Here is a 17,186-nt window from a genome sequence, read left to right as displayed (position 1 = left end):
TGTGAAGCAGTCTGATCCTGGACTTTTGTTTGTTGGGAATATTTTGACTACTGATTCAATTTCATTACTAGTAATCATTCTGTGCCTAGTTTCTATTTCTTCCTGATTCAATCTTGGGAGATTGTACATTTCTAGAACTTTATTTCTTCTAGCTTGTCCGTTTTTTTGGTGTCTGTTTGTTGCTGTGATCTCTTATGATTCTTTGTATTTCTATGTTGTTGGTTTTAACTACTCCTCTTCCATTTCTAATTATAGTTATTTGGGCCCTTCTCATTTTTTTTTTTCTGGATGGGTCTGGCAAAAGGCTTATCAATTTTGTCTATCTTTTCAAAGAACCAACTCTTAGTTTCATTAATCCTTTATATATTTTTAAATGTCTATTTCATCTATTTCTGCTTTGACCTTTATTATGTCTTTTTTTGTACTGACTTTGGGGTTTGTTTCTTTTTCTTTTTCTAGTTCCTTTAGGTATAAGGTTAGCTTGTTTGTTGGAGATTTTTCTGGTTTCCTGAGGTAGGCATGTATTGCTTTAAATTTCCATCTTGGAACTGCTTCTGCAGTTCTTTAGATAGTTCTAGATATATATCATAGATTTTGGATCATTGTGTTTCCATTTTCATTTGTCTCCAGGTATTTTTTGATTTCCTCAGTGACCCATTCATTGTTTGGTAGCATATTGTTTAGCTTCCACGTGTCTGTGGTTTTTGCAGGTTTTTTTCATATGGTTGATTTCTCATCTCATAGTGTTGTGGTCTGAAAACATGCTTGATATGACTTCAGTCTTCTTAAATTTATTGAGACTTTTTTGTGACCTACAGTGTGTGATGTATCCTGGAGAATGTTCCACGTGTACCTGAAAAGAATGTGTATTCTGCCGCTTTTGGATTAAATGCTCTGTATATATCTATTAATTGCATCTGACCTAATGTGTAATTTAAGGCCAGTGTTTCATTATTGATTTTTTGTCTGAATAATCTGTCCATTGATATAAGTAGGATGCTAAAATTCCCCCCCATTATTGTATTATTGTCAATTTCTCTTTTTATATTTGTTAATATTTGCTTTATATATTTAGGTGCTCCTCTTTGTGGTACGTGTGTGTATATATATATACACAATTGTTATATCTTCTTGTTGGATTGATGCCTTTACCATTGTGTAATGTCCTTATTTGTCTCTTGTTACAGTCTTTGTTTTAAAGTCTATATTGTCTGATATAAGTATTGCCACCCAGCTTTCTTTTCGTTTCCATTATCATGGAGTATGTTTTTCCACCCCCTCGCTTTTGGTCTGTGTGTGTCCTTACATCTGAAGTTAGTCTCCTGTAGGCAGCATCTATCTATCTATCTATCTAACTATCTATCTATCTATCTATCATCTATCTATCTATCATCTATCTATCTACCTATCTATCTAATCTATCTATCTACAGCCACTCTGTGTCTTTTCTTTTCCCATGTATTTTGCAACTGACAGTTTGTACCTCTTAATCTCCCTCACCTATTTCTTTCCTCACCCCATTTCCCTCCCCTCTGGCAACCACCTGTTTCTTCTTTGTATCTATAACTCTGTTTCTGTTTTTTTATGTTTGTTCATTTGTTGTTGTTGTTTTTTTAGATTCCACAATAAGTGAAATCATGTAGTACTTGCCTTTCTCTCTCTGACATGTCATTTAGCATAGTACCTCAAGGTCCATCCATGTTGTTGCAGATGGTAAGATATCATTCTTTTTATTCCTCAGTAATATTCCATTGTGTATGTATACCACATCTTCTTTTTCCATTCATTTATTGATGGGTATTTAGGTTGCTTCCATATCTTGGCTTTTGTGAATAATGCTGCAATGAACATAGGGGTGCATATATCTTTTCTAATTAGTGTTTTCATTTTCTTCAGATGAATGCACAGGACTGGAATTGCTGTCATGCGGTAGTTCTAGCTTTAATTTTTTTTAATTAATTAATTTATTTAATTTTGGTTTCATTGGGTCTTCGTTGCTGCATGCGGGCTTTCTCTAGTTGTGGAGACCGGGAGCTACTCTTTGTTGTGGTGTGCGTGCTTCTCATGGCAGTGGCTTTCTTGTTGTGGAGCATGGGCTATAGGCATGCGGGCTTCAGTAATTGTGGCACGCAGGCTCAGTAGTTGTGGCTCGTGGACTCTAGAGTGCAGGCTCAGTTGTTGTGGCACACTGGCTTAGTTGCTCTGCAGCATGTGGGATCTTCCCACACCAGGGCTCAAACCCACGTGCCCTGCATTGGCAGGCAGATTCTTAACCACTGCACCACCAGGGAAGTCCCTAGTTTTAATTTTTTGAGAAATCTTCATACTGTTTTCCACAGTGGGTACAATTTACATTCCCAACAACAGTGCATGAGAGTTCCTTTTTCTCCATATCCTTGCTAACACTTGTTATTTGTTTCTTTTGATATGAGCCATGCTGACAGGTGTTAGGAGATATCTCACTATGGCTTTGATTCTCATTTCTCTGATGATTAATGATGCTGAGCATCTTCTCACATGCCTGCTGGCCATCTGTGTGTATTCTTTGGAAAAATGTCTATTCAGATCCTCTGCCCGTTTTTTTTTTTTTTTTTTTTTTTTTTTTTTTTTTTTTGTGGTATGCGGGCCTCTCACTGTTGTGGCCTCTCCCGTTGCGGAGCACAGGCTCCGGATGCGCAGGCTCAGCAGCCATGGCTCACGGGCCCAGCCGCTCCGCGGCATATGGGATCCTCCCAGACCGGGGCACGAACCCGTATCCCCTGCATCGGCAGGCGGACTCTCAACCACTGCGCCACCAGGGAGGCCCTCTCTGCCCGTTTTTTAATCGGATTGTTTGTTTTTTTAATGTTGAGTTGTATGAGTTCTTTGTATTTTTCAGCCTTTCTTTGTCTTTTGATTGGAGCATTTAGTCCATTTACATTTAGCGTAATTATTCATAGATATGGACCTATTGCCATTTTGTTAATTTTGGGGGATTGTTTTGTTGCGTAGTTCTTCTTTTCCTCTCCTCTTTTGCAATTTGATGACTTTCTTTAGCGTTATGTCTGGATTCCTTTCTCTCTTTTTTTGTGTGTATCTATTATAGGTTTTGGTTTGTGGTCACCATGAGGTTCATATATAACAGCTATCTATCTATCTATCTCTCATCTATGATTATATATAGATGTATATATGATTAATTGATGATCTCTTAAGTTTGAATGTATTCTAACAACCCTGCATTTTTACTCCCCCCCCACAATGTTGAATATTTTTGATATCATATTTTACATCTTTTTGTTTTGTGTATCCCTTAACTATTTATTTTGTATATAGATGATTTCCCTACTTTTGTCTTTTAACCTTCCTGCTAGCTTTATAAATAGTTGATCTACTATTTTGCCTTTACCAGTGGGATATTTTCTTTCATAATTTTCACATTTCTAATTGTGGCCTTTTCTTTTCCACTTAAAGAAGTTCCTTTAACGTTTCTTGTAAAGCCAGTTTAGTGGTGCTGAACTCTTTCCATTTTTATTTGTCTGTAAAACTCTCCTTCAAATATGAGTGGTAACTTTGCCAGGTGGAGTATTCTTGTTTGTAGATTTTCCCCTTTTATCATTTGATTATACTGTGCCACTTCCTTCTTGCCTGCAAAGTTTCTGTTAAAGAGTCAGCTGATATTCTTATGGAGGTTCCCTTGTACATAACTAGTTGCTTTTCTCTCGCTGTTTTTAATGTTCCCTCTTAATCGTTCACTTTTTGCCATTTTAATAGTATGTGTTTTGGTGTAAATCCCTTTGGGTTCATCTTGTTTGTGATTCTCTGTACTTTCTTACTTGGGTGTCTGTTTCCTTCCCCAGGTTAAGGAAGTTTTCCACTATTATTTCTTCAAATAAGTTCTCTGACCCTTGGTCTCTGTCTTCTTCCTCTGGGACCCCCATCATGTGAATGTTAGTATGCTTGATATTGTTCCAGAGGTTTCTTAAACTATCCCCATTTAAAAAAACTTATTTCTCTTTTCTGTTCAGCTTAAGAGATTTCCATAACTTTGTCTTTCAGATCACTGATCTATTCCTCTGCATCATCTAATCTACTGTTGATTCCTTCTAGTGTATTTTTTATTTCAGTTATTGTATTCTTCAGCTTTGTTTGGTTCTTCTTTATATTTTCTATTCCTTTGTTAAACTTCTCACTGTGCTCATCCATTCTTCCCCTGAGTTCAGTGAGTATCTTTATGACCATTACCTTGAACTCTTTTTCATGTAGATTTCTTATCTCCACTTCAGTTATTTCTTTTATGGAAATTTTGTCTTGTTCAATCATTTGGAACATACACCTCTGTTTCCTCATTTTGTCCAATATTCAGTGTTTATATCTGTGTGTTAAGTTGGTCCATTATGTTTCCTGATCTTGAAGAAGTGCCCACGGTAGGAAACATCCTGTGGTTCCAGCAGCATGCTCCCCTCTGGTCATGAAAGCTATATGTTCTATGGGTGCTCCCTATGTGCGATGCTTGTGCCCTTCCTTTGTAGTGGTACCAACTACTGTGGGCACACTGTTATGTGGGGCTGACAACTAGCCAAGTTGGCTGCTAGGCCATGCTTTGTACAGTAGCTGTGGGCCCACTGGAGGGCTGGGTAAGCTTCCTTCATGTTTGGCTGCACAACCAGGGGGATGTGGGGCCGATGCTGGCCCACTAAAGGGTAAGACTGTGTCCCTGTGTGGCTGTCTGCATAGCCTGGTGGTGGTGGTGGGCTCAGCATTGGTGCTGGCCCACTGGTATGAGTGGCTGGGTCCCCATGGGGCTGTCTACATGACCCTGGGGGCTCAAGGCTCATGCAAGCCCACCGTAGGTCGGGGCCAGGTCGCTATGTGGCTGTCTGCGTGGCCCAGAGGGACTCAGGGCAGGTGCTCCCCTGCTGGTGGGTGGGGCCAGGTCCCCACATGGCTGTGTACATGTCTGGGTTGGGTTGGGCTGGTACAGGCCCACTGGTGGTGGTAAGCCTCCAGCACTAATAGGCTAGAGGGAGGATTTCCAAATGGCATTTGCTAGCACTGGTGTTATCTCGGTAGAATGAGCTCCCCAGAGTGGCTGCTAACAGTGTCTAAGGGGAATCCCAGTTGCCTGCTGCCTCTCTGGGAGGCTCTTCAAGATCAGCAAGTAGGGCTTCCCTGGTGGTGCAGTGGTTGAGAATCTGCCTGCTAATGCAGGGGACACAGGTTCGAGCCCTGGTCTGGGAGGATCCCACATGCCATGGAGCAACTAGGCCCGTGAGCCACAACTACTGAGCCTGCGCGTCTGGAGCCTATGCTCGGCAACAAGAGAGGCCGCGATATTGAGAGGCCCGCGCACCGTGATGAAGAGTGGCCCTCGCTTGCCACAACTAGAGAAAGCCCTCACACAGAAACGAAGACCCAACACAGCAAAAATAAATTAATAAACTCCTACCCCCAACATCAAAAAAAAAAAAAAAAAAAAAGATCAGCAAGTAGGTCGGACTGAAGCTCTTTTCAAACTACTGCCTCTGTGCTGGGACTCGGAGCATATGAGACTTTGCACGTGCCCTATAAGAGTGACATTTTTGTTTCCTATAACCCTCTGGCACTCCCGAACATAAGCCCCACTGGGTTTCAAAGCTAGGTGTTGTGGGGGCTCATCTCCCTGGAGCAGGACCCCTGCCTGGGGAGCCCAGTGAAGTGCTCAGACTCCTCACTCCTCGGAGAGGACCTTTATGATTGTGATATTCGTCCCATTTGTGGGTCACCAACCAAGGCTGTGGGTCTTGACTATACCATGTCTCTGCCTCTCCTACTCATCTCATTATGGTTCCTTCTTTATCTCTTTAGTTATGGAAATTTTTTTCTGCTAGTATTCAGGTCATTTTCATAGGTACTTGCTCTGTAAGTAGTTGTAATTTTGGTGTGTCCATGGGAGAAGGTGAGTTTAGGGTCTTCCTATGCTACTACCATCTTGGACACCTTTCCCTAAAAAGACAGATTCTTAAATTCCATTCCCAAGAACTCTCTGACATGTTGAGGCAGAGTCCAGAGGTCTATTTTTAACAAACCCATCAAAATATTTTGATGTAGCAGGACCACAGACCATATTTTGAGAAATGCCACTTTACCCTGTTGGTTCTTATTTTAAAAAGAGAACTTAGGCTAATTTTGAGACCATTACAACTGAAAAGCAGGCTTTGCTTGGAAGGTATCAGTGGCAAGGCAGAGAAGGAAAGCAAAACAAAGGATGGGCTTGTTGGCCTAAAACAAATAGACTGCCAGTTATTTCTCCAGCAAAAATGGTCTTGCTTGGGATCAGAAGAGAATTGTGGTTTGGGGTCTGCAGACGTGGTGAGCCACATGCAAATCCCCGCATAGCAAAGGAAGGAGAACTCTTTTAACAGAAGGGAAAAGGAAGTTGTAAGGGCTCTAGCAAACAAAGATTCCATGGCTTTTCCTTGCTGATTTGCTGCCAGGAAAGAAGAGGAGTCTTTCTTCTTGCTGTTGAGCTCTGCTGTCATCACAGTGTGTGGAAGCTCCCCCTTCTGGTCTCCAGACTCTATTTAATTTAAGGTTTCTATTTATTAATTTTTACAAGGTAAATGAGATAAAATTAAGTAGAAAATTAATGCCTTAAATTCAGAATCATAATTTATTAATTTCTTTGTTCTGTGTATAGAAATGATCCAGAAATATGCATTTATTCAAGAGACAAACTACCTGTATTAGTTGTATGCCTAAAGAGAGTTTAAATGATATTCCTGTTTTCTTATGGTGTGGCCCAAGTGGTTCCAAGGCTGGAACATGGTTATCCTAATTCCTAACCTTTCCACAACTTTCCTGTTGAAGAGTTAACAATAATTTAAAGTATGATAATTTAAAATAATTATAAGCAATACATTTATATTCCCTTGCTTTACATAAAAAGGGAAGTCAGAGAATTTTAAATAATAAGATGTTGTAGGAGAGGTATCAATAATTTTTGATGGAAGACATGACTCATCTTTGCTAAAAGCAAAGTTTCAACTAAAAATTAACAATAAAATATCAATTTCTTTTTTTATTTTTCTAATTTCAGAAGTAAAATGTAGCCTCCCACAGATTATGAATGGAATCCAGAAGGAACTGAAAATAAGAAAAGTATATCACTCTGGAGATAATGTAACTTTGGAGTGTGAAGATGGGTATACTCTGGAAGGCAGTCCCTGGAGTCAGTGCCAGGAAGATGACCTGTGGGACCCTCCTCTGGCCATATGTACCTCTCGTAAGTGCAAGTGCAAGGAATGTAGGTCCTTCCCAGCCATGGTTACTGTTCATTCATTCATCTGTACTGACACTGAATGTGGTGGTGTGCCATATGGTGTGCATTAGCTAAGAGCTAAGGAGTGCACTAAGAGTCCTTAATTCTTCCCCAAAAGCCCTTAGCAATGAGAATAAGGCAAACCTTGCTCCTCACACTTCTTAACCCATCCATCTCTCCTCAGGGACTCCTCTGAACCTTTTTTGCCCATTATCACTCTATTGCTGCATACATTGCACAGTAATAATTTGATTACATCCTATGGGTCTTAAAATTCAGTAGCAGATTAGTGGTAGAGCAGGCCTTCAAGAATGTTTTCAGCATGAGTCGGGGATCACCTTCCAACTTGCAGAGACTAGCTGGCCGGTCTCCCACACTGGTGTAGACTACAGGATTTTAACCTGGTACATTGGATAGAGTGATTTAGGAATCATGTATCATTGAGATCTGTAGAAGGGTAGCCTTCTGCTGGCAACTAGAGGGTGATGTAAAATAGAAAATCCTAAACCTTAAACTTGTACACATCAAGTTACAGATGGGCAAAATGAATAATGAATAAGCTTCCTTAATCTAAATTAGTCTTAGCCTTCTCTTCTCCCCCATTCTTATCACTCTTACTTAAAATATGTGGCTGAATACCAAGATTGTTCAAGATACAATTTTGTTACAGTTAATGCCTTAAATGCATTAACAAAGCTCACTCACAAATAATATTTCTAAATTATAAACTTGATACTCCCTTAATATCAAATTATATTCATTTCTTAGGCAAAAAGATCATTGCCTATCTGAATGCCTTTTGAGTATTCAACGATGTGGCTGTGAGAGACAGAAAATTCACATAATTTGGGGGGACTGACCTGCCAGATATTAAAATAGAAAGTCACAATACATAAATCATTTTATATCACTGAAAATAGACTTATCTTTATTAAAAATGGAATAAAGTAGATATTAATAAAATAGAGCTAGTATAAATAGAAATTAAAGTATCTTACAGAAAACAATCTAATAACGGAGACATAATCAATCCAAGGGGAAGAAAAAGATGATCAAATAGTACACGTAGCACTGAAAAAATTTGGAACCTTTCTTTTTATCTTACAATAAATACCAGATGTAATAAATAGTTAAAAGTTTTAAAACATAGGAAAGCAAAAGTAGAAAAGGAAAAAAAAAGAAGATAAAACAGCTAGAAAAAGAAAAACAACTTTTGGAAATTTTTGATATGATAGAGAAAATTATAAAAGGTAAACAAATTTGACTTAGAACTTATGAACTTTGAAAAGTAAATAAGAAAGCAGTAGACAGATGAGAAATATGTTAAAAATATAATGAAGTGTTAATAGTGTTATACACGTAGCAGTAGTGGTGGTTGTGGTAATAATAAAGGTTGTAAAAGTTAACATATGTTGAGCACTTAATTCAACTGTTCAAAGATTAGATAGATATTCTATAACTATGTAAAAACGTAGATGCATGAGAAAATGTACTAGATAAAATATTTCAGGATAGTAGGATTATGGATGATATTTTTCTTTTGTTCTGTTTTATAAACTTTCTGCTCTAATTATACTACTTTTATGACAAAATAGTAATTTTAAAAGAAAAAAACAGACTTTGCTGAGTACACAAAATAATATGAGATTGTGTGAGTAAAACCAATGGCTTTTTATATTAGAAAAAAATTAAGAATCTGTACAGAAAAAAATCAGGATGAATTATAACTGGCTGAGAGCTCCTGCTTGATCATGTTGTGTGCCAGACTGATGTTTTTTGTGGCTTTTGCTTCCTTTTAGGCACGAGTGATGACCTCATAGTTGGTAAGTTTTATGAAGGGTTTGCTGAGGAAACATCCTTAACAGTAGGTATCCACTGATAATAAGTGAAATGTAAAACAAGAGATCAAAATATCCTAGACTGCAATTTTAATTAAAAAGAAAAGAGTAATGAATTCAGGCCATAGCGTAGCAAAACTGGTATCCTTATATGCATATAGAGTGAGTGTCCTTTATCAAAGTTTCTTTACTATCTTTGAACCATTATAAAAAAAAGAACCATTCTTCGTATTTTAATGTGTCTGGAGAAAGCAACGTGCTCTTTAGTTTATAACCTGGGAATAGTCTTCAGGATGGTAGTCATGCCCATTTGCATAAATTGAAAGCCACAAAGACCAATTTTCTAAGCCCATTTCTGTGATCTGCCTATGTGAGAGGAATAGTTTTGTGGTAGAATTTCTAAGACAGTAGAGTCTGCTGCATAGAGTAACTCGTGCCTTGCACCTCACACAAGAGATGTGTGCAGGGTCATGGCGAGCTGAGCAGAGGAGCTCCAGTGCTTGTTCTCACCCACTTATTGAAATGCTGCTGTTGGACAAAGGTCACAAACTGCTCTCTCACTGCTCATTTATAACCCTGTGGTAATAAGACTAATATCCTAGATTAAACCAGGAACAGGGGGGAAATCTTAAAGATAAGCCTGTGGGGGGTGTTTTTTTAAAAACAGAATTTATACTTACTTTTTATTGGGTTTTTTTTTTTTTTTTTTTTTTTTTTGCTGTACGCGGGCCTCTCACTATTGTGGCCTCTCCCGTTGCGGAGCACAGGCTCCGGATGCTCAGGCTCAGAGGTCATGGCTCACGGGGCTAGCTGCTCCATGGCATGTGGGATCTTCCCAGACCGGGGCATGAACCCGTGTCCCCTGCATCAGCAGGCGGACTCTCAACCACTGTGCCACCAGGGAAGCCCTATACTTACTTTTTAAAAACTCATTAAGACACAGTTTGAAACCTACAGGTTATATTTTCCATGCATTTAATTACCATGTTTTACTGCCTAGGCATGTCCTTTGGTATGGTCCTCTTGATTTTATCCGTCATTGTTTCCTGTTTGATAATTCTAAAGTGCAAAGAAGGGTAAGTACAGCCATATTCTCCTAGAATATGTTTATAACTCTATTTGCTGCTTCTTGGAAGCCAAAGAGATGTAAAAGATGTTGACCTAAAACAGACTGCCAGTTATTTCTCCAGCAAAAATGGGTTTATTTGGGATCCGCAGAGAATAGCAGTTTGAAGTCTGCAACAATGGTGAGCCCTATGCAAGTCCCTGCATGGCAAGGGAAGGAGAGTGCTTTTCTTGGGAGGAAAAGGAAGTTGGGAGGGCTGTAGTAAACAAAGAGTCCATGGGTTTTCATTGGCTGAGCCCTTACCAGGAAAGAAGAGGAGTCTTTCTTCTTCCTGCTGGTCTCTGTTGTCTTCCTAGGGCAGCAGAACTCCCCCTTCTGGTCCCTCAACTCTATTTATTTGAGGGTTTGGGGGATTAATTTTTTACAAAGAAAACCTCAAAAAAGAAATACTACATAAACAGAGGTGATAATTCTTATAAAGAAGGCTGATGACACATATTAGGCATAAAGAAGGATTCACACTATTAAAAACAACAAAATTCAGCTGGGTAAATTTGAAGATCTAATTGGCTTTATTAAAAGATTCATGGGGGCTTCCCTGGTGGCGCAGTGGTTGAGAGTCCGCCTGCCGAATCAGGGGACACGGGTTCGTGCCCCGGACCGGGAAGATCCCATACGCTGCGGAGCGGCTGGGCCTGTGAGCCATGGCCGCTGAGCCTGCACGTCCGGAGCCTGTGCTCCGCAGTGGGAGAGGCCACAACAGTGAGAGGCCCGCGTACCGCAAAAAAAAAAAAAAAAAAAGATTCATGGATTGCTCAGGGTATATGCCCAGTAGTGGGATTGTTGGGTCATATGGTAGTTCTATTTGTAGTTTTTTAAGGAACCTCCATACTGTAATTCAAAAAGAGTCATGTACCAAAATGTTCATTGCAGCCCTATTTACAATAGCCTGGAGATGGAAACAACCTAAGTGTCCATCATTGGATGAATGGATAAAGAAGATGTGGCACATATATACAATGGAATATTACTCAGCCATAAAAAGAAACGAAATCGAGCTATTTGTAATGAGGTGGATAGACCTAGAGTCTGTCATACAGAGTGAAGTAAGTCAGAAAGAGAAAGGCAAATACCATATGCTAACACATATATATGGAATTTAAGGGAAAAAAATGTCTTGAAGAACCTAGGGGTAAAACAGGAATAAAGACACAGACCTACTTAAGAATGGACTTGAGGATATGGGGAGGGGGAAGGGTAAGCTGTGACAAAGCAAGAGAGAGGCATGGACATATATACACTACCAAACGTAAGGTAGATAGCTAGTGGAAAACAACCGCATAGCACAGGGAGATCAGATCGGTGCTTTGTGACCGCCTGGAGGGGTGAGATAGGGAGGGTGAGAGGGAGGGAGACAAAGAGGGAAGGGATATGGGAACAGATGTATATGTATAACTGATTCACTTTGTTATAAAGCAGAAACTAACACATCATTGTGAAGCAATTATACTCCAAAAAAGTTGTGAAAAAAACAACAACAACAACAAAAAGATTCATGGATTGGGCAGCATCCCATTTAGCAACTAGAAGGATGCACAGAGGAGTGGTACAAATGGAAGGTTTTCATAGGAAGAAGGGTGGGGCAAAGGAGCTATTAGGGGAAAAAAGGATTATTTTTAAATCAGGACATCTTCTTTGGGGGCAGGGCAGAGGTGTTAGACAGCAAGGATTTATGAAATTGATTGCCTCTTCTTCCTCTGGGAGGTGGAGAGGACCTACATAACAGATTACCTTATTGATGCTGACCAGAAATTTTCAGACTGGTTGATTAAGATTAATTTCTGCAGAAGGTCAAAACTGCAATTAAGTCTTGGGATCAAATGATTCCATTTTGTGTCTGTTACTTTCTTTAAAGAAATATATATGATAATAAGAACACTTTCTTTGAAAGCACAGAATTTATGAAGGACTCAAATTTTGCAAAAGAGAAAATAGAAGGAATTTTTACAAGGGTGCTGATGAGAATGTTGGTATCCTTGTTTTGATAAAACATTTCAGACTCCGACCTCTATACACTGACCCTATCAGGGCACTAGAAGTTAGAAAGTGTGTCCCACTGGCACACATACCCAGGCTGCCAGTGTAGAAGAATTAAGGTTTTTGCATGGGTATTTTTAAAAAATAATAATCTTGGAGATTGGTTCAAGATGGCAGAGTAGAACGACATGCTCTCACTCCCTCTTTTGAGAACAATGGAATCAAAACTAATTGCTGAACAATCATCAACTGGAAGACACTGGAACTCACCAAAAAAGATACCCCACATGCAAAGACAAAGGAGAAGCAACAATGAGATGGTAGGAGGGGTGCAACCACAATAAAATCATATCCCACCCAGTCACACTGGGTGGGTGACTCACAAACTGGAGAACACTTATTCCACAGAAGTCCAGCCACTGCAGTGAAGATTCTGAGCGCACGTCAGGCTTCTGAACCTGGGGGTCTGGCAATGGGAGGAGGAATTCCTAGAGAATCAGACTTTGAAGGCCAGCGGGATTTGATTGCAGCATTTTGACAGGACAGGGGGAAACAGAGACTCCACACTTGGACGGCACACACAAAGTAGTGTGTACATTGGGACCCAGGGGAAGGAGCAGTGACCCCATAGGAGACTGAACCAGATCTACCTGCTAGTGTTGGAGGGTCTCCTGCAGAGGCGGGGGATGGCTGTGCCTCACCGTGAGGACAAAGACACTGGCAGCAGAAGTTCTGGGAAGTATTCCTTGGTGTGAGCCCTCCCGGAGTCCACCATTAGCTCCACCAAAGAGCCCAGCTAAGCTCCAGTGTTGGGTCGCCTCAGGCCAAAAAACCAACAGGGAGGGAACCCAGCCCCACCCATCAGCAGACAAGCAGATTAAAGTTTTACTGAGCTCTGCCCACCACAGCAAGAGCCAGCTCTGCCCACCACCAGTCCCTCCCATCAGGAAACTGCCACAAGCCTCTTAGATAGCCTCATCCACCGGAGGGCAGACAGCAGAAGCAAGAAGAACTACAGTCCTGCAGCATGTGGAACAAAAACCACATTCACAGAAAGATAGACAAGATGAAAAGGCAGAGGGCTATGTACCAGATGAAGGAACAAGATAAAACCCCAGGAAAACAACTAAATGAAATGGAGAGAGGCAATCTTCCAGAAAGAGAATTCAGAATAATGATAGTGAAGATATCCAGGACCTCAGAAAAAGAACGGAGGCAAAGATTGAGAAGATGCAAGAAATGTTTAACAAAGATCTAGAAGAATTAAAGAACAAGCAGAGATGAACAATACAATAACTGAAATGAAAACTACACTAGAAGGAATCAATAGCAGAATAACTGAGGCAGAAGAACGGATAAGTGAGCTGGAAGACAGAATGGTGGAATTCACTGCTGCAGAACAGAATAAAGAAAAAATGAAAAGAAATGAAGACAGCTGAAGAGACCTCTGAGACAACATTAAATGCGAGAACATTTGCTTTATAGGGGTCTCAGAAGGAGAGGAGAGACAGAAAGGACCCGAGAAAATATTTGAAGAGATTATAGTGGAAAACTTCCCTAACATGGGAAGGGAAATAGCCACCCAAGTCCAGGAAGTGCAGAGAGTCCAATACAGGGTAAACCCAAGGAGAAACACACCTAGACACATAGTAATCAAATTGGCAAGAATTAAACACAAAGAAAAATTATTGAAAGCAGAAGGGAAAAATGACAACATAGAAGGGAACTCCAATAAGGTTAACAGCTGATTTCTCAGCAGACACTCTACAAGCCAGAAGGGAGTGGCATGATATACTTAAAGTGATGAAAGGGAAGAACCTACAACCAAGATACTCTACCCAGCAATGATCTCATTCAGATTTGATGGAGAAATCAAAACCTTTACAGACAAGCAAAAGCTAAAAGAATTCAGCACCACCAAACCAGCTCTACAACAAATGCTAAAGGAACTTATCTAAGTGGGAAACACAGAGAAGAAAAGGACCTACAAAAACAAACCCAACACAATAAAGAAAATGGAAATAGGAACATACAAATTGATAATTACCTTAAACGTGAATGCATTAAATGCTCCAACCAAAACACACAGGCTTGCTGAATGGATACAAAAACAAGACCCATATATATTCTGTCTACAAGAGACCGACTTCAGGCCTAGGGACACATACAAACTGAAAGTGAGGGGATGGAAAAAGATACTCCATGTAAATGGGAATCAAAAGAAAGCTGGAGTAGCAATACTCATGTCAGATAAAAAATACAGAATGTTGTAAGAGACAAGGAAGGACACTACATAATGATCAAGGGATCAATCCAAGAAGAAGATATAACTGTTATAAATATATATGCACCGAACGTAGGAGCACCTCAATACATAAGGCAACTGCTAACAGCTCTAAAAGAGGAAATAGACAGTAACACAATAATAGTGGGGGACTTTAACACCTCACTTACACCAATGGACAGATCATCCAAACAGATAATTAATAAGGACACACAAGTTTTAAATGACACAATAGACCACATAGATTTCATTGGTATTTATAGGACATCCCATCCAAAAACAGCAGATTATACTTTCTTCGCGAGTGCGCATGGAACATTCACCAGGATAGATTATATCTTGGGTCACAAATCAAGCTTCAGTAAATTTACGAAAATTGAAATCATATCAAGCATCTTTTCTGACCACAACGCTATGAGATTAGAAATCAATTACAGGGAAAAAAAGGTAAAACACACATACACATGGAGGCTAAACAATACGTTACTAAATAAACAAGAGATCACTGAAGAAATCAAAGAGGAAATCAAAAATTACCTAGAGACAAATGACAATGAAAACACAACCATCCAAAACCTATGGCATGCAGCAAAAGCCGTTCTAAGCGAGAAGTTTATAGCTTTACAAGTCAACCTCAAGAAACAAGAAAAATCTCAAATAAACAATCTAACATTAAACCTAAAGGAAGTAGAGAAAGAAGAACAAACAAAACCCAATGTTAGCAGAAGGACAGAAATCATCAAGATCAGAGCAGAAATAAATAGAAACAAAGCAACAATAGCAAACATCAATAAAACTAAAAGTTGGTTATTTGAGAAGATAAACAAAATTGATAAACCATTAGTCAGACTCCTCAAGAAAAAGAGGGAGAGGACTCAAATCAATAAAATTAGAAATGAAAAAGGAGACGTTACAACAGACACTGCAGAAATACAAAGCATCCTAAGAGACTACTACAAGCAACTCTATGCCAATAAAATGGAAAACCTGAAAGAAATGGACAAATTCTCAGAAAGGTATAACCTTCCAAAACTGAAACAGGAAGAAATAGAACATATGAACACACTAAAAACAAGTAATGAAATTGAAACTGGCATTAAATATCTTCCGACAAACAAAAGTCCAGGACCAGGTGGCTTCACAGGTGAATTCTATCCAACATTTAGAGAAGACCTAACACCGATCCTTCTCAAACTCTTCCAAAAATTTGCAGAGGAAGGAACACTCCCAAACTCATTCTATGAGGCCACCATCACCCTGATACCAAAACCAGACACAGATACTACAAAACAAAGAAAATTATAGACCAACATCACTGATGAATATACATGCAGAAATCCACAACAAAATACCAGCAAACAGAATCCAATGACACATTAAAAGGATCATACACCATGATCAAGTGGCAGTTATCCCAGGCATGCAAGGATTCTTCAATATATGCAAATCAATCAATGTGATACACCATATTAACAAATTGAAGAAGAAAAACCATATGAGCATCTCAATAGATGCAGAAAAAGTTTTGACAAAATTCAACACCCATTTATGATAAAAACCCTCCAGAAAGTAAGCATAGAGGGAACCTACCTCAACATAATAAAGGCGATATATGACAAACCCACAGCCAACATCATCCTCAATGGTGAAAAACTGAAAGCATTTCCTCTAAGATCAGGAACAAGACAAGGATGTCCACTCACACCACTATTATTCAATATAGTTTTGGAAGTCCTAGCCATGGCAATCAGAGAAGAAGAAGAAATAAAAGGAGTGCAAATTGGAAAAGAAGAAGTAAAACTGTCACTGTTTGCAAATGACATGATACTATATGTAGAGTACCCTAAAGATGCCACCAGAAAACTACTAGAGCTAATCAATGAATGTGGTAAAGTTGCAGGATACAAAATTAATGCACAGAAGTCTCTTGCATTCCTATACACTAATGATGAAAAATCTGAACCAGAAATTAAGGAATCACTCCCATTTACCATTGCAACAAAAATAATAAAATACCTAGGAATAAACCTACCTAGGGAGACAAAAGACCTGTACACAGAAAACTATAAGACCCTGATGAAAGAAATTAAAGATGATACCAACAGATGGAGAGATATACCATGTACTTGGATTGGAAGAATAAATATTGTGAAAATGACTATACTACCCAAAGCAATCTACAGATTCAATGCAATCCCTATCAAATCACCAATGGCATTTTTACAGAACTAGAATAAAAAATCTTAAAATTTGTATGGAGACACAAAGACCCCAAATAGCCAAAGCACTCTTGAGGGAAAAAAGCGGAGCAGGAGGAATCAAACTCCCTGACTTCAGACTATACTACAAAGCTACAGTAATCAAGACAATATGGTACTGGCACAAAAACAGAAATATAGATCAATGCAACAGGATAGAAAGCCCAGAGGTAAACCCACACACCTATGGTCAACTAACGTATGACAAAGGAGGCAAGGATATACAATGGAGAAAAGACAGCCTCTTCAATAAATGATGCTGGGAAAACTGGACAGCTACATGTAAAAGAATGAAATTAGAACACTCCCTAACACTATACACAAAAATAAACTCAAAATGGATTAGAGACCTAAATGTAAGACCGGGCACTATAAAACTCTTAGAGGAAAGCATAGGAAGAACACTCTTTGACATAAATCACAG

General features: G+C 39.3%; 1 protein-coding gene across 1 annotated transcript in view; it reads left to right on the top strand.

Moving 5' to 3' along the window:
- Positions 1 to 17,186, top strand: part of CR1 (complement C3b/C4b receptor 1 (Knops blood group)) — a gene marked incomplete at both ends in the record, with an annotated part of 113,346 nt that overhangs the window by 82,314 nt on the left and 13,846 nt on the right. Inside the window, 2 exons of the mRNA XM_079723145.1 lie at positions 7,058 to 7,243; positions 9,079 to 9,102. Of these exons, the coding sequence (XP_079579271.1) occupies positions 7,058 to 7,243; positions 9,079 to 9,102 (210 nt within the window). The remainder of the gene's footprint in view (positions 1 to 7,057; positions 7,244 to 9,078; positions 9,103 to 17,186) is intronic.

Source organism: Hyperoodon ampullatus (genome assembly GCF_949752795.1).
Source record: "Hyperoodon ampullatus genome assembly, chromosome: 2".
NCBI lineage: Eukaryota > Metazoa > Chordata > Mammalia > Artiodactyla > Ziphiidae > Hyperoodon > Hyperoodon ampullatus.
This window is presented reverse-complemented; position numbering and strand designations above follow the sequence as displayed.